The sequence below is a fragment of the Phyllobates terribilis genome, unplaced genomic scaffold, assembly GCF_046119375.1.
Source record: "Phyllobates terribilis strain yellow unplaced genomic scaffold, ASM4611937v1 Scaffold_358__1_contigs__length_1942743, whole genome shotgun sequence".
In the NCBI taxonomy this organism is placed as follows: Eukaryota; Metazoa; Chordata; class Amphibia; order Anura; family Dendrobatidae; genus Phyllobates; species Phyllobates terribilis.
The window spans coordinates 1,206,707-1,234,297 of NW_027363118.1; the positions used below are offsets into that span (position 1 = coordinate 1,206,707).

Genomic DNA, 27,591 nt, shown 5'->3' on the forward strand with positions numbered 1-27,591 from the left:
TGACCACAAGAGATCACACGTCACCGGCTGAACGGTCACTATATCAGGTGGTGGCCACAAAGGGATCACAAGTCACCTGCTGAACGGTCACTGTATTGGGTGGTGACCACAAGAGATCACACGTCACCAGCTGCACGGTCACTGTATTGGGTGGTGACCACAAGAGATCACACGTCACCGACTGAACGGTCACTATATCGGGTGGTGGCCACGAGAGAGTTCAAGCTCTCCAACATTCTGTCCTATGTCCCATACTAATGATAGGTCAGTGCCAGGACCTGGGCATGCTGCATAGAGATGCTTTTTATGACACTGCAAATATATAGTCCCATTCTGACGGTCACTATATAGGGTGGTGGCCACAAGGGATCTCACATCACCTGCTGAATGGTCACTATATAGGGTGGTGGCCACAAGGGATCTCACATCACCTGCTGAACGGTCACTGTATTGGGTGGTGGCCACAAGGGATCTCACATCACCTGCTGAACGGTCACTGTATTTGGTGGTGACCACAAGAGATCACACATCACCTGCTGAACGGTCACTGTATTGAGTGGTGGCCACAAGAGATCACACATCACCTGCTGAACGGTCACTGTATCAGGTGGTGAGCACAAGGGATCACACGTCACCTGCTGAACGGTCACTGTATCAGGTGGTGGCCACAAAGGGATCACACGTCACCTGCTGAATGGTCACTGTATTGGGTGGTGACCACAAAGGGATCACACGTCACCTGCTGAACGGTCACTGTATTGGGTGGTGACCACAAGAGATCACACGTCACCGGCTGAACGGTCACTATATCAGGTGGTGGCCACAAAGGGATCACAAGTCACCTGCTGAACGGTCACTGTATTGGGTGGTGACCACAAGAGATCACACGTCACCAGCTGCACGGTCACTGTATTGGGTGGTGACCACAAGAGATCACACGTCACCGGCTGAACGGTCACTATATCGGGTGGTGGCCACGAGAGAGTTCAAGCTCTCCAACATTCTGTCCTATGTCCCATACTAATGATAGGTCAGTGCCAGGACCTGGGCATGCTGCATAGAGATGCTTTTTATGACACTGCAAACATATAGTCCCATTCTGACGTGTCACTTCTCTGGAAATGCACAGGTAACAGATTAAAGATACTAGTGACTGGAGCTCTGTGCTTTGAAAGCTTTATTATGAGCAGCATTGGACCCGGCCGACGCGCTATAGATACACGCCTTGCCCAGTGACCACTGGGAGTCTTGCATAGAAAAGCCTCCACATCTGTCAGACATGAAGAGCAGAAGGAGACATTGTCCATTTCCAGTCTGCACATCGCTAGGCTCAGAAACGTTTCATCTGCCGCCTTTCCTGCCGTCGCTGACGCTTTTCATTCTGCTCTTGTGGAGCGGCTGAGGATGAATCTGCTGAGAACCAAGGGCCAAGAACATTTACCCAGAGCAAATAAAGAGCCCGTCCAGGAGCCTGTGGAGAAAGGAAAGGAGGTCAACGGCCACCGAGGCTCCGGCCACCACTGGCAGCCATACTGCCCATCAAACACTGATACATTGTACATAAATCTGCTGCTAATAACTTTCAATCCTCAGCTATATAACACAAGAGATGGACACGCTCTTATGGACTCCTACACATGTAATAACACTGAGCAAGGACTAATGAGGACCGTCAGCTGTAAGCGACCAGAAACATGCAAACACCTACGAAACATCAAGCTTCACATCCAGCTGGATGAATGTCTCAAGTGGGGACCACCGGGCTCTGTCCTGGGACCTGCAATGTTCAACATCTTTATCAATGATTTAGATGAAGGGATTGAGGGTAAACTGGTTAAATTTGCTGATGACACAAAGCTAGGAGGGATAGCTAATACTAGAGAAGAGAGAGAGAGGATTCAAAAAGACCTAAATAAACTGGAGCAGTGGGCAGCAACCAACAGAATGGTTTATAACAGGGAAAAATGCAAAGTACTACATCTGGGCAATAAAAATGAAAAAAGCATATACAGAATGGGAGGAATAGAGCTAAGCAACAGTACATGTGAAAAAGACTTAGGTATACTAATAGATCATAGACTAAACATGAGTCAACAGAAGGATGCAGCAGCAAAAAAGGCAAATACAATTCTGGGATGTAGTAAGAGAAGCATACAGTCTAGATCACGTGAAGTAATTATCCCCTCTACTCCTCCTTGGTCAGACCTCATCTGGATACTGTGTCCAGTTCTGGGAGGTATTAGGAGAAGCATACAGTCTAGATCACGTGAAGTAATTATCCCCTCTACTCCTCCTTGGTCAGACCTCATCAGGATACTGTGTCCAGTTCTGGGAGGTATTAGGAGAAGCATAGAGTCTAGATCACGTGAAGTCATTATCCCCTCTACTCCTCCTTGGTCAGACCTCATCTGGATACTGCGTCCAGTTCTGGGAGGTATTAGGAGAAGCATAGAGTCTAGATCACGTGAAGTCATTATCCCCTCTACTCCTCCTTGGTCAGACCTCATCTGGATACTGTGTCCAGTTCTGGGAGGTATTAGGAGAAGCATACAGTCTAGATCACGTGAAGTCATTATCCCCCTCTACTCCTCCTTGGTCAGACCTCATCTGGATACTGTGCCCAGTTCTGGGAGGTATTAGGAGAAGCATAGAGTCTAGATCACGTGAAGTAATTATCCCTTCTACTCCTCCTTGGTCAGAACTCATCTGGATACTGTGTCCAGTTCTGGGAGGTATTAGGAGAAGCATAGACTCTAGATCACGTGAAGTAATTATCTCCCTCTACTCCTCCTTGGTCAGACCTCATTTGGATACCGTGTCCAGTTCTGGGAGGTATTAGGAGAAGCATAGAGTCTAGATCACGTGAACTCATTATCCCCTCTACTCCTCCTTGGTCAGACCTCATCTGGATACTGCGTCCAGTTCTGGGAGGTATTAGGAGAAGCATAGAGTCTAGATCACGTGAAGTCATTATCCCCTCTACTCCTCCTTGGTCAGACCTCATCTGGATACTGTGTCCAGTTCTGGGAGGTATTAGGAGAAGCATACAGTCTAGATCACGTGAAGTCATTATCCCCCTCTACTCCTCCTTGGTCAGACCTCATCTGGATACTGTGCCCAGTTCTGGGAGGTATTAGGAGAAGCATAGAGTCTAGATCACATGAAGTAATTATCCCCCTCTACTCCTCCTTGGTCAGACCTCATCTGGATACGGTGTCCAGTTCTGGGAGGTATTAGGAGAAGCATAGAGTCTAGATCACGTGAAGTAATTATCCCTTCTACTCCTCCTTGGTCAGAACTCATCTGGATACTGTGTCCAGTTCTGGGAGGTATTAGGAGAAGCATAGACTCTAGATCACGTGAAGTAATTATCTCCCTCTACTCCTCCTTGGTCAGACCTCATCTGGATACTGTGTCCAGTTCTGGGAGGTATTAGGAGAAGCATAGACTCTAGATCACGTGAAGTAATTATCCCCCTCTACTCCTCCTTGGTCAGACCTCATCTGGATACTGTGTCCAGTTCTGGGAGGTATTAGGAGAAGCATAGAGTCTAGATCACGTGAAGTAATTATCTCCCTCTACTCCTCCTTGGTCAGACCTCATCTGGATACTGTGTCCAGTTTTGGGAGGTATTAGGAGAAGCATAGAGTCTAGATCACGTGAAGTAATTATCCCTTCTACTCCTCCTTGGTCAGACCTCATCTGGATACTGTGTCCAGTTCTGGGAGGTATTAGGAGAAGCATAGAGTCTAGATCACGTGAAGTCATTATCCCCTCTACTCCTCCTTGGTCAGACCTCATCTGGATACTGCGTCCAGTTCTGGGAGGTATTAGGAGAAGCATACAGTCTAGATCATGTGAAGTAATTATCCCCTCTACTCCTCCTTGGTCAGACCTCATCTGGATACTGTGTCCAGTTCTGGGAGGTATTAGGAGAAGCATAGAGTCTAGATCATGTGAAGTCATTATCCCCTCTACTCCTCCTTGGTCAGACCTCATCAGGATACTGTGTCCAGTTCTGGGAGGTATTAGTAGAAGCATACAGTCTAGATCACGTGAAGTAATTATCCCCTCTACTCCTCCTTGGTCAGACCTCATCTGGATACTGTGTCCAGTTCTGGGAGGTATTAGGAGAAGCATAGAGTCTAGATCACGTGAAGTAATTATCCCTTCTACTCCTCCTTGGTCAGAACTCATCTGGATACTGTGTCCAGTTCTGGGAGGTATTAGGAGAAGCATAGACTCTAGATCACGTGAAGTAATTATCTCCCTCTACTCCTCCTTGGTCAGACCTCATTTGGATACCGTGTCCAGTTCTGGGAGGTATTAGGAGAAGCATAGAGTTTAGATCACGTGAAGTAATTATCCCCCTCTACTCCTCCTTGGTCAGACCTCATCTGGATACTGTGTCCAGTTCTGGGAGGTATTAGGAGAAGCATACAGTCTAGATCACGTGAAGTCATTATCCCCCTCTACTCCTCCTTGGTCAGACCTCATCTGGATACTGTGTCCAGTTCTGGGAGGCATTAGGAGAAGCATAGAGTCTAGATCACGTGAAGTAATTATCTCCCTCTACTCCTCCTTGGTCAGACCTCATCTGGATACTGTGTCCAGTTCTGGGAGGTATTAGGAGAAGCATAGAGTCTAGATCACGTGAAGTAATTATCCCTTCTACTCCTCCTTGGTCAGACTTCATCTGGATACTGTGTCCAGTTCTGGGAGGTATTAGGAGAAGCATAGAGTCAAGATCACGTGAAGTAATTATCCCCTGTACTCCTCCTTGGTCAGACCTCATCTGGATACTGCGTCCAGTTCTGGGAGGTATTAGGAGAAGCATACAGTCTAGATCATGTGAAGTAATTATCCCCTCTACTCCTCCTTGGTCAGACCTCATCTGGATACTGTGTCCAGTTCTGGGAGGTATTAGGAGAAGCATAGAGTCTAGATCACGTGAAGTCATTATCCCCCTCTACTCCTCCTTGGTCAGACCTCATCTGGATACTGTGCCCAGTTCTGGGAGGTATTAGGAGAAGCATAGAGTCTAGATCACGTGAAGTAATTATCCCTTCTACTCCTCCTTGGTCAGAACTCATCTGGATACTGTGTCCAGTTCTGGGAGGTATTAGGAGAAGCATAGACTCTAGATCACGTGAAGTAATTATCTCCCTCTACTCCTCCTTGGTCAGACCTCATTTGGATACCGTGTCCAGTTCTGGGAGGTATTAGGAGAAGCATAGAGTCTAGATCACGTGAAGTAATTATCCCCCTCTACTCCTCCTTGGTCAGACCTCATCTGGATACTGTGTCCAGTTCTGGGAGGTATTAGGAGAAGCATACAGTCTAGATCACGTGAAGTCATTATCCCCCTCTACTCCTCCTTGGTCAGACCTCATCTGGATACTGTGTCCAGTTCTGGGAGGTATTAGGAGAAGCATAGAGTCTAGATCATGTGAAGTAATTATCCCCTCTACTCCTCCTTGGTCAGACCTCATCTGGATACTGTGCCCAGTTCTGGGAGGTATTAGGAGAAGCATAGAGTCTAGATCATGTGAAGTAATTATCCCCTCTACTCCTCCTTGGTCAGACCTCATCTGGATACTGTGCCCAGTTCTGGGAGGTATTAGGAGAAGCATAGAGTCTAGATCACGTGAAGTAATTATCCCCCTCTACTCCTCCTTGGTCAGACCTCATCTGGATACTGTGTCCAGTTCTGGGAGGTATTAGGAGAAGCATAGAGTCTAGATCACGTGAAGTCATTATCGGTCTTTACTCCTCTTTGGTCAGACCTCATCTGGATACTGTGTCCAGTTCTGGGAGGTATTAGGAGAAGCATACAGTCTAGATCACGTGAAGTAATTATCCCCTCTACTCCTCCTTTGTCAGACCTCATCTGGATACTGCGTCCAGTTCTGGGAGGTATTAGGAGAAGCATAGAGTCTAGATCACGTGAAGTAATTATCCCCTCTACTCCTCCTTGGTCAGACCTCATCTGGATAGTGTGTCCAGTTCTGGGAGGTATTAGGAGAAGCATAGAGTCTAGATCACGTGAAGTAATTATCCCCCTCTACTCCTCCTTGGTCAGACCTCATCTGGATACTGTGTCCAGTTCTGGGAGGTATTAGGAGAAGCATAGAGTCTAGATCACGTGAAGTCATTATCCCCCTCTACTCCTCCTTGGTCAGACCTCATCTGGATACTGTGTCCAGTTCTGGGAGGTATTAGTAGAAGCATACTGTCTAGATCACGTGAAGTCATTATCCCCCTCTACTCCTCCTTGGTCAGACCTCATCTGGATACTGTGCCCAGTTCTGGGAGGTATTAGGAGAAGCATACAGCCTAGATCACGTGAAGTAATTATCCCCCTCTACTCCTCCTTGGTCAGACCTCATCTGGATACTGTGTCCAGTTCTGGGAGGTATTAGTAGAAGCATACTGTCTAGATCACGTGAAGTCATTATCCCCCTCTACTCCTCCTTGGTCAGACCTCATCTGGATACTGTGTCCAGTTCTGGGAGGTATTAGGAGAAGCATAGAGTCTAGATCACGTGAAGTCATTATCCCCCTCTACTCCTCCTTGGTCAGACCTCATCTGGATACTGTCTCCAGTTCTGGGAGGTATTAGGAGAAGCATAGAGTCTAGATCACGTGAAGTAATTATCCCTTCTACTCCTCCTTGGTCAGACCTCATCTGGATACTGTGTCCAGTTCTGGGAGGTATTAGGAGAAGCATAGAGTCTAGATCACGTGAAGTCATTATCCCCTGTACTCCTCCTTGGTCAGACCTCATCTGGATACTGTGTCCAGTTCTGGGAGGTATTAGGAGAAGCATACAGTCTAGATCACGTGAAGTCATTATCGGTCTTTACTCCTCTTTGGTCAGACCTCATCTGGATACTGTGTCCAGTTCTGGGAGGTATTAGGAGAAGCATAGAGTCTAGATCACGTGAAGTAATTATCCCCTCTACTCCTCCTTTGTCAGACCTCATCTGGATACTGTGTCCAGTTCTGGGAGGTATTAGGAGAAGCATAGAGTCTAGATCACGTGAAGTAATTATCCCCTCTACTCCTCCTTGGTCAGACCTCATCTGGATACTGTGTCCAGTTCTGGGAGGTATTAGGAGAAGCATAGAGTCTAGATCACGTGAAGTAATTATCCTCCTCTACTCCTCCTTGGTCAGACCTCATCTGGATACTGTGTCCAGTTCTGGGAGGTATTAGGAGAAGCATAGAGTCTAGATCACGTGAAGTCATTATCAGTCTTTACTCCTCTTTGGTCAGACCTCATCTGGATACTGCGTCCAGTTCTGGGAGGTATTAGGAGAAGCATAGAGTCTAGATCACGTGAAGTCATTATCGGTCTTTACTCCTCTTTGGTCAGACCTCATCTGGATACTGTGTCCAGTTCTGGGAGGTATTAGGAGAAGCATAGAGTCTAGATCACGTGAAGTCATTATCGGTCTTTACTCCTCTTTGGTCAGACCTCATCTGGAATACTGTGTACAGTTTTGGGCATCAAATTTTAAAAAAGACATAGACAAACTGGAGCAAGTTCAGAGAAGAGCGACCAGAATGGTGACCGGTCTGCAAACCATGTCCTATGAGGAACGGTTGCAGGATTTGGGAATGTTTAGCTTGCAAAAAAGAAGACTGAGAGGAGACTTAATAGCTGTCTACAAATATGTCAAGGGCTGTCACATTGTAGAAGGATCATCTTTATTCTCATTTACACAAGGAAAGACTAGAAGCAATGGGATGAAACTGAATGGGAGGAGACACAGATTAGATATTAGAAGACACTGTATGACAGTGAGGAGATCAATGAGTGGAACAGGCGGCCATGAGAGGTGGTGAGTTCTCCTTCACTGGACGTCTTCAGAGGCTGGACAGACATCTGTCTGAGATGATTTAGTGAATCCTGCTTTGAGCAGGGGGTTGGACCAGATGACCCAGGAGGTCCCCTCCAACTCTACCATTCTATGAAACCCAGCACAGGACAGGACCAATGTTATCATACTAGAATGATCTATCTATATATATAATTGTCTTATCCCGTCCGTCCGTCCGTCCCGGAAATCCCGCGTCGCTCATTGGTCCGGCAGCGGCCAATCAGCGCCGCGGATTTCTGAAAAAAGATGGCGGTCGTTAGCGGCTCATCTGCGGGACGGAGCTCAGCGGCGTTGCAGCCGGGAGATGAGCGCCGCGAGGCGCTCATCGCCTGCCCGGTACCAGCAGAAGGACCTCGACCGCCGGACCCATCTGCAGGACGGCGATGCAGCCAGGAGATGAGCGACCAATCAGCACAGCGGTGTTTAAATGTGGAACCAAGATCGGTGATTGGTCGCGGCCGATATTTAAATTTGGCGCCCAAATTGGTGATTAGTTGCGGACGCTGCCGGCGACCAATCAGCACAGTAGTGTTTAACTTTTGCGGCAAGATCAGTGATTGGTCGCGGGCCAAGACCGCGACCAATCACCGATTTGTGCGGCACATTTAAATAGCGTCCGCGACCAATCAGCACAGCGGTGTTTAAATGTGGCGCCAAGATCGGTGATTGGTCGCGGCCGATATTTAAATGTGGTGGCCAAATCGGTGATTGGTTGCGGGCAGCGCCAGCGACCAATCAGCGATTTTTAACACAAATGTCCGGACCTTTGTAACACCATGCGGATACTGTGGGGACATCAGCGGCTAGGGTGTGAAGGGAGGACCGGGGAGCGGCGCTGCGGGTCGGGATACTTCTGCTGCGAGCGCTCGCTCATGTCCCAGGTTCTCGCAGCGGAAGTATCCGCACAGGCAGCGCCGCTGACATCCATGCGGCTAGGGTGTGAAGGGAGGACCGGGGAGCGGCGCTGACATCCAATTTGTCGCGGCCGCTATTTAAATGTGGCGCACAAATCGGTGATTGGTCGCGGTCTTTGCCCGGGACCAATCACTGATCTTGCCACAAAAGTTAAACACTACTGTGCTGATAGATCGCGGACGCTGCCCGCGACCAATCACCGATTTGGGCGCCACATTTAAATAGCGTCCGTGACCAATCAGCACAGCGGTGTTTAAATGTGGCGCCAAGATCGGTGATTGGTCGAGGCCGATATTTAAATGTGGCGCCCATATCTGTGATTGGTCGCGGCCAACGCCCGCGACCAATCAGCGATTTTGAACACAAATGTACGGAGCTTAGTAATACCATGCGGCTACTGTCGGGAGATCAGCGGCTAGGGTGTCAAGGGAGGACCGGGGAGCGGCGCTGCGGGTCGGGATACTTCTGCTGCGATCGGCCGCTCATCTCCCAGCTGCTCGCAGCGGAAGTAGCCGTACAGGCAGCGGCGCTCCTCACCAATACTATTAGCTGATTGGTCGGGTGCGGAGACTTTTCTGTGGTTCTCATCCATCGGGATATTAAGCTCTTTGCACTTTTCTGTGGTTCTCATGCTTCGGGATATTAAACTCTTTGCACTTTTCTGTGGTTCTCATCCATCGGGATATTCAGCTCTTTGCACTTTTCTGTGGTTCTCATCCATCGGGATATTCAGCTCTTTGCACTTTTCTGTGGTTCTCATCCATCGGGATATTCAGCTCTTTGCACTTTTCTGTGGTTCTCATCCATCGGGATATTCAGCTCTTTGCACTTTTCTGTGGTTTTCATCCATCGGGATATTCAGCTCTTTGCACTTTTCTGTGGTTCTCATCCATCGGGATATTCAGCTCTTTGCACTTTTCTGTGGTTTTCATCCATCGGGATATTAAGCTCTTTGCACTTTTCTGTGGTTTTCATCCATCGGGATATTCAGCTCTTTGCACTTTTCTGTGGTTTTCATCCATCGGGATATTAAGCTCTTTGCACTTTTCTGTGGTTTTCATCCATCGGGATATTCAGCTCTTTGCACTTTTCTGTGGTTTTCATCCATCGGGATATTCAGCTCTTTGCACTTTTCTGTGGTTCTCATCCATCGGGATATTCAGCTCTTTGCACTTTTCTGTGGTTCTCATCCATCGGGATATTTAGCGCTTTGCACTTTTCTGTGGTTCTCATCCATCGGGATATTAAGCTCTTTGCACTTTTCTGTGGTTCTCATCCATCGGGATATTAAGCGCTGTGGATCAGATGAAATGGTTCTAGGACTTAATCGGGACTTAATTCTAGTGCTTAATATCCCGATGGATGAGAACCACAGAAAAGTGCAAAGAGCTGAATATCCCGATGGATGAGAACCACAGAAAAGTGCAAAGAGCTGAATATCCCGATGGATGAGAACCACAGAAAAGTGCAAAGAGCTGAATATCCTGATGGATGAGAACCACAGAAAAGTGCAAAGTGCTTAATATCCCGATGGATGAGAACCACAGAAAAGTGCAAAGAGCTGAATATCCCGATGGATGAGAACCACAGAAAAGTGCAAAGAGCTGAATATCCCGATGGATGAGAACCACAGAAAAGTGCAAAGAGCTTAATATCCCGATAGAAGAGAACCACAGAAAAGTGCAAAGAGCTTAATATCACTATGGATGAGAACCACAGAAAAGTGCAAAGAGCTGAATATCCCGATGGATGAGAACCACAGAAAAGTGCAAAGAGCTGAATATCCCGATGGATGAGAACCACAGAAAAGTGCAAAGAGCTTAATATCCCGATGGAAGAGAACCACAGAAAAGTGCAAAGAGCTTAATATCCCGATGGAAGAGAACCACAGAAAAGTGCAAAGAGCTTAATATCCCGATGGAAGAGAACCACAGAAAAGTGCAAAGAGCTTAATATCCCAATAGAAGAGTACCACAGAAAAGTGCAAAGAGCTTAATATCACTATGGATGAGAACCACAGAAAAGTGCAAAGAGCTGAATATCCCGATGGATGAAAACCACAGAAAAGTGCAAAGAGCTTAATATCCGGATGGATGAAAACCACAGAAAAGTGCAAAGAGCTGAATATCCCGATGGATGAAAACCACAGAAAAGTGCAAAGAGCTGAATATCCCGATGGATGAGAACCACAGAAAAGTGCAAAGAGCTGAATATCCCGATGGATGAAAACCACAGAAAAGTGCAAAGAGCTTAATATCCCGATAGAAGAGTACCACAGAAAAGTGCAAAGAGCTTAATATCACTATGGATGAGAACCACAGAAAAGTGCAAAGAGCTGAATATCCCGATGGATGAGAACCACAGAAAAGTGCAAAGAGCTGAATATCCCGATGGATGAGAACCACAGAAAAGTGCAAAGAGCTTAATATCCCGATGGAAGAGAACCACAGAAAAGTGCAAAGAGCTTAATATCACTATGGATGAGAACCACAGAAAAGTGCAAAGAGCTGAATATCCCGATGGATGAGAACCACAGAAAAGTGCAAAGAGCTTAATATCCCGATGGATGAGAACCACAGAAAAGTGCAAAGTGCTGAATATCCCGATGGATGAAAACCACAGAAAAGTGCAAAGAGCTTAATATTAGTGATGGGCAAACCCCTTACTGTTCGGGTCCGGCGGATTCAGGCAATCACCAAACAGTTTATTAAAAGTGGATGGACACGATCAGTGCTCAGTGACGTTGTCTGTGCTCCGCACTATCATGGATGGACACGTCCGGCGCTCAGTGACGTTGTCTGTGCTCCGCACTATCATGGATGGACACGTCCGGCGCTCAGTGACGCTGTCTGTGCTCCGCTCTATCATGGATGGACACGTCCGGCGCTCAGTGACGCTGTCTGGGCTCCGCTCTATCATGGATGGACACGTCCGGCGCTCAGTGACGCTGTCTGGGCTCCGCTCTATCATGGATGGACACGTCCGGCGCTCAGTGACGCTGTCTGGGCTCCGCTCTATCATGGATGGACACGTCCGGCGCTCAGTGACGCTGTCTGGGCTCCGCTCTATCATGGATGGACACGTCCGGCGCTCAGTGACGCTGTCTGGGCTCCGCTCTATCATGGATGGACACGTCCGGCGCTCAGTGACGCTGTCTGGGCTCCGCTCTATCATGGATGGACACGTCCGGCGCTCAGTGACGCTGCCTGGGCTCCGCTCTATCATGGATGGACACGTCCGGCGCTCAGTGACGCTGCCTGGGCTCCGCTCTATCATGGATGGACACGTCCGGCGCTCAGTGACGCTGTCTGGGCTCCGCTCTATCATGGATGGACACGTCCGGCGCTCAGTGACGCTGTCTGGGCTCCGCTCTATCATGGATGGACACGTCCGGCGCTCAGTGACGCTGTCTGGGCTCCGCTCTATCATGGATGGACACGTCCGGCGCTCAGTGACGCTGTCTGGGCTCCGCTCTATCATGGATGGACACGTCCGGCGCTCAGTGACGCTGTCTGGGCTCCGCTCTATCATGGATGGACACGTCCGGCGCTCAGTGACGCTGTCTGGGCTCCGCTCTATCATGGATGGACACGTCCGGCGCTCAGTGACGCTGTCTGGGCTCCGCTCTATCATGGATGGACACGTCCGGCGCTCAGTGACGCTGTCTGGGCTCCGCTCTATCATGGATGGACACGTCCGGCGCTCAGTGACGCTGTCTGGGCTCCGCTCTATCATGGATGGACACGTCCGGCGCTCAGTGACGCTGTCTGGGCTCCGCTCTATCATGGATGGACACGTCCGGCGCTCAGTGACGCTGTATGGGCTCCGCTCTATCATGGATGGACACGTCCGGCGCTCAGTGACGCTGTCTGTGCTCCGCTCTATCATGGATGGACACGTCCGGCACTCAGTGACGCTGTCTGTGCTCCGCTCTATCATGGATGGACACGTCCGGCGCTCAGTGACGCTGTCTGTGCTCCGCTCTATCATGGATGGACACGTCCGGCGCTCAGTGACGCTGTCTGTGCTCCGCTCTATCATGGATGGACACGTCCGGCGCTCAGTGACGCTGTCTGTGCTCCGCTCTATCATGGATGGACACGTCCGGCGCTCAGTGACGCTGTCTGTGCTCCGCTCTATCATGGATGGACACGTCCGGCGCTCAGTGACGCTGTCTGTGCTCCGCTCTATCATGGATGGACACGTCCGGCGCTCAGTGACGCTGTATGGGCTCCGCTCTATCATGGATGGACACGTCCGGCACTCAGTGACGCTGTCTGTGCTCCGCTCTATCATGGATGGACACGTCCGGCGCTCAGTGACGCTGTATGGGCTCCGCTCTATCATGGATGGACACGTCCGGCGCTCAGTGACGCTGTCTGTGCTCCGCTCTATCATGGATGGACACGTCCGGCGCTCAGTGACGCTGTCTGTGCTCCGCTCTATCATGGATGGACACGTCCGGCGCTCAGTGACGCTGTCTGTGCTCCGCTCTATCATGGATGGACACGTCCGGCGCTCAGTGACGCTGTCTGTGCTCCGCTCTATCATGGATGGACACGTCCGGCGCTCAGTGACGCTGTATGGGCTCCGCTCTATCATGGATGGACTTGTCCGGCGCTCAGTGACGCTGTCTGTGCTCCGCTCTATCATGGATGGACACGTCCGGCGCTCAGTGACGCTGTCTGTGCTCCGCTCTATCATGGATGGACACGTCCGGCGCTCAGTGACGCTGTCTGTGCTCCGCTCTATCATGGATGGACACGTCCGGCGCTCAGTGACGCTGTCTGTGCTCCGCTCTATCATGGATGGACACGTCCGGCGCTCAGTGACGCTGTCTGTGCTCCGCTCTATCATGGATGGACACGTCCGGCGCTCAGTGACGCTGTCTGTGCTCCGCTCTATCATGGATGGACACGTCCGGCGCTCAGTGACGCTGTCTGGGCTCTGCTCTATCATGGATGGACACGTCCGGCGCTCAGTGACGCTGTATGGGCTCCGCTCTATCATGGATGGACACGTCCGGCGCTCAGTGACGCTGTCTGTGCTCCGCTCTATCATGGATGGACACGTCCGGCGCTCAGTGACGCTGTTGGTGACGATTCCTCTTGCCGCTGAGACATACACACTGTATAGAGGGAGCAGCCATAACATTACACCAATCACCAGCATCCTCTGAAACAAGAACGAACTCTGGAAACATCTGAACACAACTGATAAGTGATTCTGCAGAGAATGCCCCGTGTACTGACAAGTGCAGTGCCAGGATTGTCCCCCTCCATGACCGGCCTCTCTGGCTGTTATAACCTGCTGCCGGCTCTGTCCTGAGGAATCGGTTAGCTGCGGTAACGACTGATATTGTTCCAGGAGGGAGGACCCAGCGCGATTGCCCCGTGTACTGACAAGTGCAGTGCCAGGATTGTCCCCCTCCATGACCGGCCTCTCTGGCTGTTATAACCTGCTGCTGGCTCTGTCCTGAGGAATCGGTTAGCTGCGGTAACGACTGATATTGTTCCAGGAGGGAGGACCCAGCGCGATTGCCCCGTGTACTGACAAGTGCAGTGCCAGGATTGTCCCCCTCCATGACCGGCCTCTCTGGCTGTTATAACCTGCTGCTGGCTCTGTCCTGAGGAATCGGTTAGCTGCGGTAACGACTGATATTGTTCCAGGAGGGAGGACCCAGCGCGATTGCCCCGTGTACTGACAAGTGCAGTGCCAGGATTGTCCCCCTCCATGACCGGCCTCTCTGGCTGTTATAAGCTGCTGCTGGCTCTGTCCTGAGGAATCGGTTAGCTGCGGTAAAGACTAATATTGCTCCAGGAGGGAGGACCCAGCGCGATGGAGGCACAGACTCATTGATGATTGGGGGAGTGGAGGCTTCTGGGCTGGTGACCCCGAGGCCTCAGGGCAGTGATTAGATCGGGGCGTTGTTCATGGCGTGTAATATTTTCTGGGTCGTGATCTCCGACATGAAAGACGTCACGATGTTTCATCGCCTTTTCCCCCCCAAGTATCCGGTGTGGAGATGTGCCGACCTGCGTTATTCCCCAGTGACAGGGCTGATATAAGCAGGGACTGGTGACGTGTGGACAAGATGGCCACAATGTTCTCACCGGTCCTGATGAGGGGACGTGCTGGAGTCAGACATGCCTCTTAATGAATCCAGAGTGTCTGACGAGTCTCGTGTGCCAAGGACTGGAATCAGATTTCTGGCATAAGGAACGCACAGCTTCTCATGAATTAGACGGTTTGTGGTGCCACGCTCCCGATGCGGCCCTAACCCTGCCCAATCCTCACCCATTCTGGCAAAGCTGGGAGAAACTGGCATAAAAACAAGGGCTGTGGAGTCTATGACCCAAATCTCCAACTTAGACTCCTCAATTTCCCGGACTCCACAGCCCCGGCCACCGCCGAGCCAGGGCGCAACGTGCAGCCCCGGCCACCGCCGAGCCAGGGCGCAACGTGCAGCCCCGGCCACCGCCGAGCCAGGGCGCAACGTGCAGCCCCGGCCACCGCCGAGCCAGGGCGCAACGTGCAGCCCCGGCCACCGCCGAGCCAGGGCGCAACGTGCAGCCCCGGCCACCGCCGAGCCAGGGCGCAAAGTGCAGCCCCGGCCACCACCGAGCCAGGGCGCAAAGTGCAGCCCCGGCCACCGCCGAGCCAGGGCGCAAAGTGCAGCCCCGGCCACCGCCGAGCCAGGGCGCAACGTGCAGCCCCGGTCACCGCCGAGCCAGGGCGCAAAGTGCAGCCCCGGTCACCGCTGAGCCAGTGCGCAAAGTGCAGCCCCGGTCACTGCTGAGCCAGTGCGTAAAGTGCAGCCCCGGTCACTGCTGAGCCAGTGCGTAAAGTGCAGCAGATTCCTCTCTGCTAAAAGCTGAGATCCTGAGATCAGGAACAGAAAGACATTTATAGGACATTTCCTCACTTTCCTTACAGCACATCCTGCATTGTATTACTGCCCCCAATGTATTATATATTGTCCTACCGCCCCCAATGTATTATATATTATACTACCGCCCCCAATGTATTATATATTGTACTGCTGCCCTCAATGTATTATATATTATACTACCGCCCCCAATGTATTATATATTATACTACCGCCCCCAATGTATTATATATTGTACTGCTGCCCTCAATGTATTATATATTGTACTACTGCCCCCAATGTATTATATATTGTACTACCGCCCCCCAATGTATTATATATTGTACTACTGCCCCCAATGTATTATATATTATACTACCGCCCCCAATGTATTATATATTATACTACCGCCCCCAATGTATTATATATTATACTACTGCCCCCAATGTATTATATATTGTACTGCTGCCCCCAATGTATTATATATTGTACTACCGCCCCCAATGTATTATATATTGTACTACTGCCCTCAATGTATTATATATTGTACTACTGCCCCCAATGTATTATATATTGTACTACTGCCCCCAATGTATTATATATTATACTACTGCCCCCAATGTATTATATATTATACTACCGCCCCCAATGTATTATATATTATACTACTGCCCCAATGTATTATATATTGTACTGCTGCCCCCAATGTATTATATATTGTACTACTGCCCCCAATGTATTATATATTGTACTACTGCCCCCAATGTATTATATATTATACTACTGCCCCCAATGTATTATATATTATACTACCACCCCCAATGTATTATATATTATACTACCGCCCCCAATGTATTATATATTATACTACCGCCCCCAATGTATTATATATTGTACTGCTGCCCCCAATGTATTATATATTATACTACTGCCCCCAATGTATTATATATTATACTGCTGCCCCCAATGTATTATATATTATACTACTGCCCCCAATGTATTATATATTATACTACCGCCCCCAATGTATTATATATTATACTACTGCCCCCAATGTATTATATATTTTAGGAGCCCTTATAAAAACTCCACAATTTGCACATCTCTGAGTTGGGCAAAAAAATTGCTTTGATGAATTGGGGCAGATATATAAAAATACCGACAAAAAGTGAAACGTGAGAACTCACCAGGAGCCAGAAGGACCAGATGTAGAGTGAAAAGCAGCTGAGTACCTGGACGATGGCCGTCAGCAACACCACATCTTTTAGGTGCCTAGTAATTAAAGAGGAGACATAAAAGCAGATTAGAGAACCAAGCAGCAGCCGCCCCGCACTGCTCCCCAGCCCAGCACCGGCCGTCCCTCCACCGCTCCCCAGCCCAGCACCGGCCGTCCCTCCACCGCTCCCCAGCCCAGCACCGGCCGTCCCTCCACCGCTCCCCAGCCCAGCACCGGCCGTCCCTCCACCGCTCCCCAGCCCAGCACCGGCCGTCCCTCCACCGCTCCCCAGCCCAGCACCGGCCGTCCCTCCACCGCTCCCCAGCCCAGCACCGGCCGTCCCTCCACCGCTCCCCAGCCCAGCACCGGCCGTCCCTCCACCGCTCCCCAGCCCAGCATCGGCCGTCCCTCCACCGCTCCCCAGCCCAGCATCGGCCGTCCCTCCACCGCTTCCCAGCCCAGCACTGGCTGCCCCGCACTGCTCCCCAGCCCAGCACCGGCCGTCCCTCCACCGCTCCCCAGCCCAGCATCGGCCGCCCAGCACCGCTCCCCAGCCCAGCACCGGCCGTCCCTCCACTGCTCCCCAGCACCGCTCCCCAGCCCAGCACCGGCCGTCCCTCCACCGCTCCCCAGCCCAGCATCGGCTGCCCCGCACTGCTCCCCAGCCCAGCACCGGCCGTCCGTCCACCGCTCCCCAGCCCAGCACCGGCCGTCCCTCCACCGCTCCCCAGCCCAGCATCGGCTGCCCCGCACTGCTCCCCAGCCCAGCACCGGCCGTCCCTCCACCGCTCCCCAGCCCAGCACCGGCTGCCCCGCACTGCTCCCCAGCCCAGCACCGGCCGTCCCTCCACCGCTCCCCAGCCCAGCACCGGCCGTCCCTCCACCGCTCCCCAGCCCAGCACCGGCCGTCCCTCCACCGCTCCCCAGCCCAGCACCGGCCGTCCCTCCACCGCTCCCCAGCCCAGCACCGGCCGTCCCTCCACCGCTCCCCAGCCCAGCACCGGCCGTCCCTCCACCGCTCCCCAGCCCAGCACCGGCCGTCCCTCCACCGCTCCCCAGCCCAGCACCGGCCGTCCCTCCACCGCTCCCCAGCCCAGCACCGGCCGTCCCTCCACCGCTCCCCAGCCCAGCATCGGCTGCCCCGCACTGCTCCCCAGCCCAGCACCGGCCGTCCCTCCACCGCTCCCCAGCCCAGCACCGGCCGTCCCTCCACCGCTCCCCAGCCCAGCACCGGCCGTCCCTCCACCGCTCCCCAGCCCAGCACCGGCCGTCCCTCCACCGCTCCCCAGCCCAGCATCGGCCGTCCCTCCACCGCTCCCCAGCCCAGCATCGGCTGCCCCGCACTGCTCCCCAGCCCAGCACCGGCCGTCCCTCCACCGCTCCCCAGCACCGCTCCCCAGCCCAGCACCGGCCGTCCCTCCACCGCTCCCCAGCCCAGCATCGGCTGCCCCGCACTGCTCCCCAGCCCAGCACCGGCCGTCCCTCCACCGCTCCCCAGCCCAGCATCGGCCGTCCCTTCACCGCTCCCCAGCCCAGCATCGGCCGTCCCTTCACCGCTCCCCAGCCCAGCACCGGCTGCCCCGCACTGCTCCCAAGCCCAGCACCGGCCATCCCTCCACCGCTTCCCAGCCCAGCACCGGCCGTCCCTCCACCGCTTCCCAGCCCAGCACCGGCCGTCCCTCCACCGCTCCCCAGCCCAGCACCGGCTGCCCCGCACTGCTCCCAAGCCCAGCATCGGCCGTCCCTCCACCGCTCCCCAGCCCAGCACCGGCTGCCCCGCACTGCTCCCAAGCCCAGCACCGGCCATCCCTCCACCGCTTCCCAGCCCAGCACCGGCTGCCCCACACTGCTCCCAAGCCCAGCACCGGCCATCCCTCCACCGCTTCCCAGCCCAGCACCGGCTGCCCCGCACTGCTCCCAAGCCCAGCACCGGCCGTCCCTCCACCGCTTCCCAGCCCAGCACCGGCTGCCCCGCACTGCTCCCAAGCCCAGCACCAGCCGTCCCTCCACCGCTTCCTAGCCCAGCACCGGCCGCCCCGCACCACTTCCCAGCCCGGCACCGCCTGGCCAGGACAATACAAAATTTCCATGGCAGCCATCCACCCATGACTTCTGAGGAAGATTGCACGGGTTACCAGCACGAGCAGAAACACAAAAAGAGATTGCCAGGGCTCTCGTGCTCACTCTGCCATTCCTTGCTCCATGTTCAGGTCAATTCCACCATCTACCAGACTTCCATCTTCAGAGAAGGTTGCTTGAGCCATTCCACGCATGGAGCGGTATGCCAGCGCATAGATGACAGCGCTGAAGACTAGGGAGGCCTGCGGAAACAGACAATGACAAGTCTCAGAATTCACTTGACTTCCTCTTACATATAGTCTGACACCTGGGGAGTGGGATAGGGTGTGGACCCCAATGTGTGCAGACTTACCCAGCTCCAGAACGTACACGAATGGTAGAAGATCCCCAGCGCGACGGCTCCATACAGCGCCTGACGACAGAGGGAGGTCATATCACATCACATTGCACCACTGCGAAGGACCCGAGACCCCCAGAGTCTAGCAGGTAAAACACTATACAAAGATGTGGCAGAGCGAGTGAACAAGACCTCCAACCAGAAGCTGAGGAATAAGTCATGTGATGCACTCACCGAAGCCCCAAGAACGATGCGCAGATAGAAGCTGAGGGTCTCCTTGTTCTCCTCATGGATCTGCTTCTTTCCCTTAGTGGCCACCTTCCCTTTAGGCTGAAGAGAAACAATAATGGATGAGGAGGGTCGGCTCATGGCATGGCCGCGAGGGCCGGGGCAGTATAAAATGGATTGACTACGACTCCTAACATATATACCACACTGGGGGCGTAGTATACTATATAATACATTGGGGGCAGTAGTATAATATATAATACATTGGGGGCAGTAGTATAATATATAATACATTGGGGGCAGTAGTATAATATATAATACATTGGGGGCGGTAGTACAATATATAATACATTGGGGGCAGTAGTATAATATATAATACATTGGGGGCAGTAGTATAATATATAATACATTGGGGGCAGTAGTATAATATATAATACATTGGGGGCGGTAGTATAATATATAATACATTGGGGGCAGTAGTATAATATATAATACATTGGGGGCGGTAGTATAATATATAATACATCTGGGGCGGTAGTATAATATATAATACATTGGGGGCGGTAGTATAATATATAATACATTGGGGGCGGTAGTATAATATATAATACATTGGGGGCAGTAGTATAATATATAATACATTGGGGGCGGTAGTATAATATATAATACATTGGGGGCAGTAGTATAATATATAATACATTGGGGGCAGTAGTATAATATATAATACATTGGGGGCAGTAGTACAATATATAATACATTGGGGGCAGTAGTACAATATATAATACATTGGGGGCAGTAGTATAATATATAATACATCTGGGGCGGTAGTATAATATATAATACATTGGGGGCGGTAGTATAATATATAATACATTGGGGGCAGTAGTATAATATATAATACATTGGGGGCAGTAGTATAATATATAATACATTGGGGGCGGTAGTATAATATATAATACTTTGGGGGCGGTAGTATAATATATAATACTTTGGGGGCGGTAGTATAATATATAATACATTGGGGGCGGTAGTATAATATATAATACATTGGGGGCAGTAGTATAATATATAATACATTGGGGGCAGTAGTATAATATATAATACATTGGGGGCAGTAGTATAATATATAATACATTGGGGGCAGTAGTATAATATATAATACATTGGGGGCAGTAGTATAATATATAATACATTGGGGGCAGTAGTATAATATATAATACATTGGGGGCGGTAGTATAATATATAATACATTGGGGGCAGTAGTATAATATATAATACATTGGGGGCAGTAGTATAATATATAATACATTGGGGGCAGTAGTATACTATATAATACATTGGGGGCAGTAGTATACTATATAATACATTGGGGGCGGTAGTACAATATATAATACATTGGGGGCAGTAGTATACTATATAATACATTGGGGGCAGTAGTATACTATATAATACATTGGGGGCAGTAGTATAATATATAATACATTGGGGGCAGTAGTATAATATATAATACATTGGGGGCAGTAGGACAATATATAATACATTGGGGGCAGTAGTATAATATATAATACATTGGGGGCGGTAGGACAATATATAATACATTGGGGGCAGTAGTATAATATATAATACATTGGGGGCAGTAGTATAATATATAATACATTGGGGGCGGTAGTATAATATATAATACATTGGGGGCGGTAGTATAATATATAATACATTGGGGGCGGTAGTATAATATATAATACATTGGGGGCAGTAGTATAATATATAATACATTGGGGGCAGTAGGACAATATATAATACATTGGGGGCAGTAGTATAATATATAATACATTGGGGGCAGTAGTATAATATATAATACATTGGGGGCAGTAGTATAATATATAATACATTGGGGGCAGTAGTATAATATATAATACATTGGGGGCAGTAGTACAATATATAATACATTGGGGGCAGTAGGACAATATATAATACATTGGGGGCAGTAGTATAATATATAATACATTGGGGGCGGTAGTATAATATATAAAGCATTGGGGGCAGTAGTATAATATATAATACATTGGGGGCGGTAGTATAATATATAATACATTGGGGGCAGTAGGACAATATATAATACATTGGGGGCAGTAGGACAATATATAATACATTGGGGGCGGTAGTATAATATATAATACATTGGGGGCAGTAGGACAATATATAATACATTGGGGGCAGTAGGACAATATATAATACATTGGGGGCGGTAGTATAATATATAATACATTGGGGGCAGTAGTATAATATATAATACATTGGGGGCAGTAGTATAATATATAATACATTGGGGGCAGTAGTATAATATATAATACATTGGGGGCAGTAGTATAATATATAATACATTGGGGGCAGTAGTATAATATATAATACATTGGGGGCAGTAGTATAATATATAATACATTGGGGGCGGTAGTATAATATATAATACATTGGGGGCGGTAGTACAATATATAATACATTGGGGGCAGTAGTATAATATATAATACATTGGGGGCAGTAGTATAATATATAATACATTGGGGGCGGTAGTATAATATATAATACATTGGGGGCGGTAGTAAAATATATAATACATTGGGGGCAGTAGTATAATATATAATACATTGGGGGCAGTAGTATAATATATAATACATTGGGGGCGGTAGTATAATATATAATACATTGGGGGCGGTAGTATAATATATAATACATTGGGGGCGGTAGTATAATATATAATACATTGGGGGCGGTAGTATAATATATAATACATTGGGGGCGGTAGTATAATATATAATACATTGGGGGCGGTAGTATAATATATAATACATTGGGGGCGGTAGTATAATATATAATACATTGGGGGCGGTAGTACAATATATAATACATTGGGGGCGGTAGTACAATATATAATACATTGGGGGCGGTAGTATAATATATAATACATTGGGGGCGGTAGTATAATATATAATACATTGGAGGCAGTAGTACAATATATAATACATTGGGGGCGGTAGTATAATATATAATACATTGGGGGCAGTAGTATAATATATAATACATTGGGGGCAGTAGTATAATATATAATACATTGGAGGCGGTAGTATAATATATAATACATTGGGGGGCGGTAGTATAATATATAATACATTGGAGGCAGTAGTACAATATATAATACATTGGGGGCGGTAGTATAATATATAATACATTGGGGGCAGTAGTATAATATATAATACATTGGGGGCAGTAGTATAATATATAATACATTGGAGGCAGTAGTACAATATATAATACATTGGGGGCGGTAGTATAATATATAATACATTGGGGGCAGTAGTATAATATATAATACATTGGGGGCAGTAGTATAATATATAATACATTGGAGGCGGTAGTATAATATATAATACATTGGGGGGCGGTAGTATAATATATAATACATTGGGGGGCGGTAGTATAATATATAATACATTGGGGGGCGGTAGTATAATATATAATACATTGGGGGCGGTAGTATAATATATAATACATTGGGGGCGGTAGTATAATATATAATACATTGGGGGCGGTAGTATAATATATAATACATTGGGGGCGGTAGTATAATATATAATACATTGGGGGCGGTAGTACAATATATAATACATTGGGGGCGGTAGTACAATATATAATACATTGGGGGCAGTAGTATAATATATAATACATTGGGGGCAGTAGTATAATATATAATACATTGGGGGCAGTAGTATAATATATAATACATTGGGGGCAGTAGTATAATATATAATACATTGGGGGCAGTAGTATAATATATAATACATTGGGGGCGGTAGTATAATATATAATACATTGGGGGCAGTAGTATAATATATAATACATTGGGGGCGGTAGGATAATATATAATACATTGGGGGCGGTAGTATAATATATAATACATTGGGGGCGGTAGTACAATATATAATACATTGGGGGCGGTAGTACAATATATAATACACTGGGGGCGGTAGTATAATATATAATACATTGGGGGCGGTAGTATAATATATAATACATTGGGGGCGGTAGTATAATATATAATACATTGAGGCAGTAGTATAATATATAATACACTGGGGGCGGTAGTACAATATATAATACATTGGGGGCGGTAGTACAATATATAATACACTGGGGGCGGTAGTACAATATATAATACATTGGGGGCGGTAGTATAATATATAATACATTGGGGGCGGTAGTATAATATATAATACATTGAGGCAGTAGTATAATATATAATACACTGGGGGCGGTAGTACAATATATAATACATTGGGGGCGGTAGTACAATATATAATACATTGGGGGCGGTAGTATAATATATAATACATTGGGGGCGGTAGTACAATATATAATACATTGGGGGCAGTAGTATAATATATAATACATTGAGGCAGTAGTATAATATATAATACATTGGGGGCGGTAGTATAATATATAATACATTGGGGGCGGTAGTATAATATATAATACATTGGGAGCAGTAGTATAATATATAATACATTGGGAGCAGTAGTATAATATATAATACATTGGGGGCGGTAGTATAATATATAATACATTGGGGGCGGTAGTACAATATATAATACATTGGGGGCGGTAGTATAATATATAATACATTGGGGGCGGTAGTACAATATATAATACACTGGGGGCGGTAGTACAATATATAATACACTGGGGGCGGTAGTACAATATATAATACATTGGGGGCAGGAGTACAATGCAGGATGTGCTGTAAATGTTTTCATAAAAATTTGGGAAAGTTATGAAATTATCAAGGAAATTATCATTCTGGTCACCGGGAGCGGCGGCAGGTCGGCGGCGCAGGTCACCGGGAGCGGCGGCAGGTCGGCGGCGCAGGTCACCGGGAGCGGCGGCAGGTCGGCGGCGCAGGTCACCGGGAGCGGCGGCAGGTCGGCGGCGCAGGTCACCGGCGCAGGTCACCGGGAGCGGCGGCAGGTCAGGGGGCGCAGGTCACTGGGAGCGGTGGTAGATCGGGGGCGCGGGTCACTGGGAGCGGCGGTAGATCGGGGGCGGCGGTAGATCGGGGGCGCGGGTCCCTGGGAGCGGCGGTAGATCGGGGGCGCGGGTCCCTGGGAGCGGCGGTAGATCGGGGGCGCGGGTCCCTGGGAGCGGCGGTAGATCGGGGGCGCGGGTCCCTGGGAGCGGCGGTAGATCGGGGGCGCGGGTCCCTGGGAGCGGCGGTAGATCGGGGGCGCGGGTCCCTGGGAGCGGCGGTAGATCGGGGGCGCGGGTCCCTGGGAGCGGCGGTAGATCGGGGGCGCGGGTCACTGGGAGCGGCGGTAGATCGGGGGCGCGGGTCCCTGGGAGCGGCGGTAGATCGGGGGCGCGGGTCCCTGGGAGCGGGTCCCTGGGAGAGGCGGTAGATCGGGGGCGCAGGTCACTGGGAGCGGTGGTAGATCGGGGGCGCAGGTCACTGGGAGCGGTGGTAGATCGGGGGCGCAGGTCACTGGGAGCGGTGGTAGATCGGGGGGCGCAGGTCACTGGGAGCGGCGGTAGATCGGGGGGGCGCAGGTCACTGGGAGCGGCGGTAGATCGGGGGGCGCAGGTCACTGGGAGCGGCGGTAGATCGGGGGGCGCAGGTCACTGGGAGCGGCGGTAGATCGGGGGGCGCAGGTCACTGGGAGCGGCGGTAGATCGGGGGGCGCAGGTCACTGGGAGCGGCGGTAGATCGGGGGGCGCAGGTCACTGGGAGCGGCGGTAGATCGGGGGCGCAGGTCACTGGGAGCGGCGGTAGATCGGGGGCGCAGGTCACTGGGAGCGGCGGTAGATCGGGGGCGCAGGTCACTGGGAGCGGCGGTAGATCGGGGGCGCAGGTCACTGGGAGCGGCGGTAGATCGGGGGCGCAGGTCACTGGGAGCGGCGGTAGATCGGGGGCGCAGGTCACTGGGAGCGGCGGTAGATCGGGGGCGCAGGTCACTGGGAGCGGCGGTAGATCGGGGGCGCAGGTCACTGGGAGCGGCGGTAGATCGGGGGCGCAGGTCACTGGGAGCGGCGGTAGATCGGGGGCGCAGGTCACTGGGAGCGGCGGTAGATCGGGGGCGCAGGTCACTGGGAGCGGCGGTAGATCGGGGGCGCAGGTCACTGGGAGCGGCGGTAGATCGGGGGCGCAGGTCACTGGGAGCGGCGGTAGATCGGGGGCGCAGGTCACTGGGAGCGGCGGTAGATCGGGGGCGCAGGTCACTGGGAGCGGCGGTAGATCGGGGGCGCAGGTCACTGGGAGCGGCGGTAGATCGGGGGCGCAGGTCACTGGGAGCGGCGGTAGATCGGGGGCGCAGGTCACTGGGAGCGGCGGTAGATCGGGGGCGCAGGTCACTGGGAGCGGCGGTAGATCGGGGGCGCAGGTCACTGGGAGCGGCGGTAGATCGGGGGCGCAGGTCACTGGGAGCGGCGGTAGATCGGGGGCGCAGGTCACTGGGAGCGGCGGTAGATCGGGGGCGCGGGTCACTGGGAGCGGCGGTAGATCGGGGGCGCGGGTCACTGGGAGCGGCGGTAGATCGGGGGCGCGGGTCACTGGGAGCGGCGGTAGATCGGGGGCGCAGGTCACTGGGAGCGGCGGTAGATCGGGGGCGCAGGTCACTGGGAGCGGCGGTAGATCGGGGGCGCAGGTCACTGGGAGCGGCGGTAGATCGGGGGCGCAGGTCACTGGGAGCGGCGGTAGATCGGGGGCGCAGGTCACTGGGAGCGGCGGTAGATCGGGGGCGCAGGTCACTGGGAGCGGCGGTAGATCGGGGGCGCAGGTCACTGGGAGCGGCGGTAGATCGGGGGCGCAGGTCACTGGGAGCGGCGGTAGATCGGGGGCGCAGGTCACTGGGAGCGGCGGTAGATCGGGGGCGCAGGTCACTGGGAGCGGCGGTAGATCGGGGGCGCAGGTCACTGGGAGCGGCGGTAGATCGGGGGCGCAGGTCACTGGGAGCGGCGGTAGATCGGGGGCGCAGGTCACTGGGAGCGGTGGTAGATCGGGGGCGCAGGTCACTGGGAGCGGCGGTAGATCGGGGGCGCGGGTCCCTGGGAGCGGTGGTAGATCGGGGGCGCGGGTCCCTGGGAGCGGTGGTAGATCGGGGGCGCGGGTCCCTGGGAGCGGTGGTAGATCGGGGGCGCGGGTCCCTGGGAGCGGTGGTAGATCGGGGGCGCAGGCCCCTGGGAGCGGTGGTAAATCGGAGCAGCTCTGGTCAGGATACATAATCAGTTGCAATGAATCTCCTGTTCTCACCGCCATGACTGCAGCACATCTCCAGCTCAGCACAGCCGCTGGAAAATGACGTCACCAGTAAGCGCAAAAGGAAGGAAGAGGTACAGGGTCTAGAATGGAGGCGCTCCGGGCAGGGATGACGTCATTGGCTACGTGTAGTGACTCCTCCCAGAGCGGCGCGAGCCATTGAAAGGAAACCGCTGGAGGCGCGACTATGGGGCAGAGGGTGGAAGGAGGAGAGGAGGAGGAGAGGAGGAAGAGAGGAGAAAGAGAGGAGAAAGAGAGGAGAAAGAGAGGAGAAAGAGAGGAGAAAGAGAGGAGAAAGAGAGGAGAAAAGGAGAGGAGAAAAGGAGAGGAGGAGGAGGAGGGGAGTGTATAATGAGGGGGGTGGTTGGATTTTTAAGGTGTATAATGGGTGTGGTGGGATTTGGGTGGTGTATAATGGGGTGTGTTTAGTTTTGCAGGTGTATAATGGGGGTGTGGTGGGATTTGGGGGGTGTATAATGGGGTGTGTTTAGTTTTGGAGGTGTATAATGGGTGTGTGGTGGGATTTGGGGGGTGTATAATGAGGGGGGTGGTGGGATTTGGGCGGTGTATAATGAGGGGGGGTTTGGGAGATGTATAATGGGGGGTGTGGTGGGATTTGGGAGGTGTATAATGAGGAGTGTGGTGGGATTTTGGGGGTGTATAATGAGGGGGGGTGGGATTTGGGGGGTGTATAATGGGGGTGGTGGGATTTGGGGAGTGTATAATGGGGTGTGTGGTGGGATTTGGGGAGTGTATAATGAGGGG

General features: G+C 51.2%; 1 protein-coding gene across 2 annotated transcripts; it reads right to left on the reverse strand.

Annotated features, from left to right (window-relative positions):
* Positions 1 to 1,162: 1,162 nt before the first annotated feature.
* TMEM208 (transmembrane protein 208) lies at positions 1,163 to 26,975 on the reverse strand. Of its 2 annotated transcripts, XM_073666659.1 has the most exons (6): positions 26,821 to 26,975; positions 19,536 to 19,631; positions 19,317 to 19,376; positions 19,070 to 19,206; positions 16,857 to 16,941; positions 1,163 to 1,471 (listed from the first exon to the last, which is right to left on the reverse strand). In XM_073666659.1, exons 1-6 carry the CDS (start codon positions 26,824 to 26,826, stop codon positions 1,331 to 1,333), a joined length of 525 nt encoding a protein of 174 aa, XP_073522760.1. In that variant the 5' UTR covers positions 26,827 to 26,975; the 3' UTR covers positions 1,163 to 1,330. The 2 variants fall into 2 exon arrangements, with proteins under 2 accessions (XP_073522760.1, XP_073522761.1); XM_073666660.1 differs by lacking the exon at positions 26,821 to 26,975 and having other exon boundaries at positions 19,317 to 19,458; positions 19,536 to 19,629.
* Positions 26,976 to 27,591: the final 616 nt, after the last annotated feature.

What these genes read in the sequence shown, in the direction of transcription:
- TMEM208 (XM_073666659.1), bottom strand. An exon ending in ATGGAGCAAGGAATGGCAGA is followed by an intron (nt 16,942 to 19,069) that starts GTGAGCACGAGA and finishes TTTAATTACTAG; the next exon opens with GCACCTAAAAGATGTGGTGT. An exon ending in TCTGGTCCTTCTGGCTCCTG is followed by an intron (nt 1,472 to 16,856) that starts GTGAGTTCTCAC and finishes CTTTCTCCACAG; the next exon opens with GCTCCTGGACGGGCTCTTTA.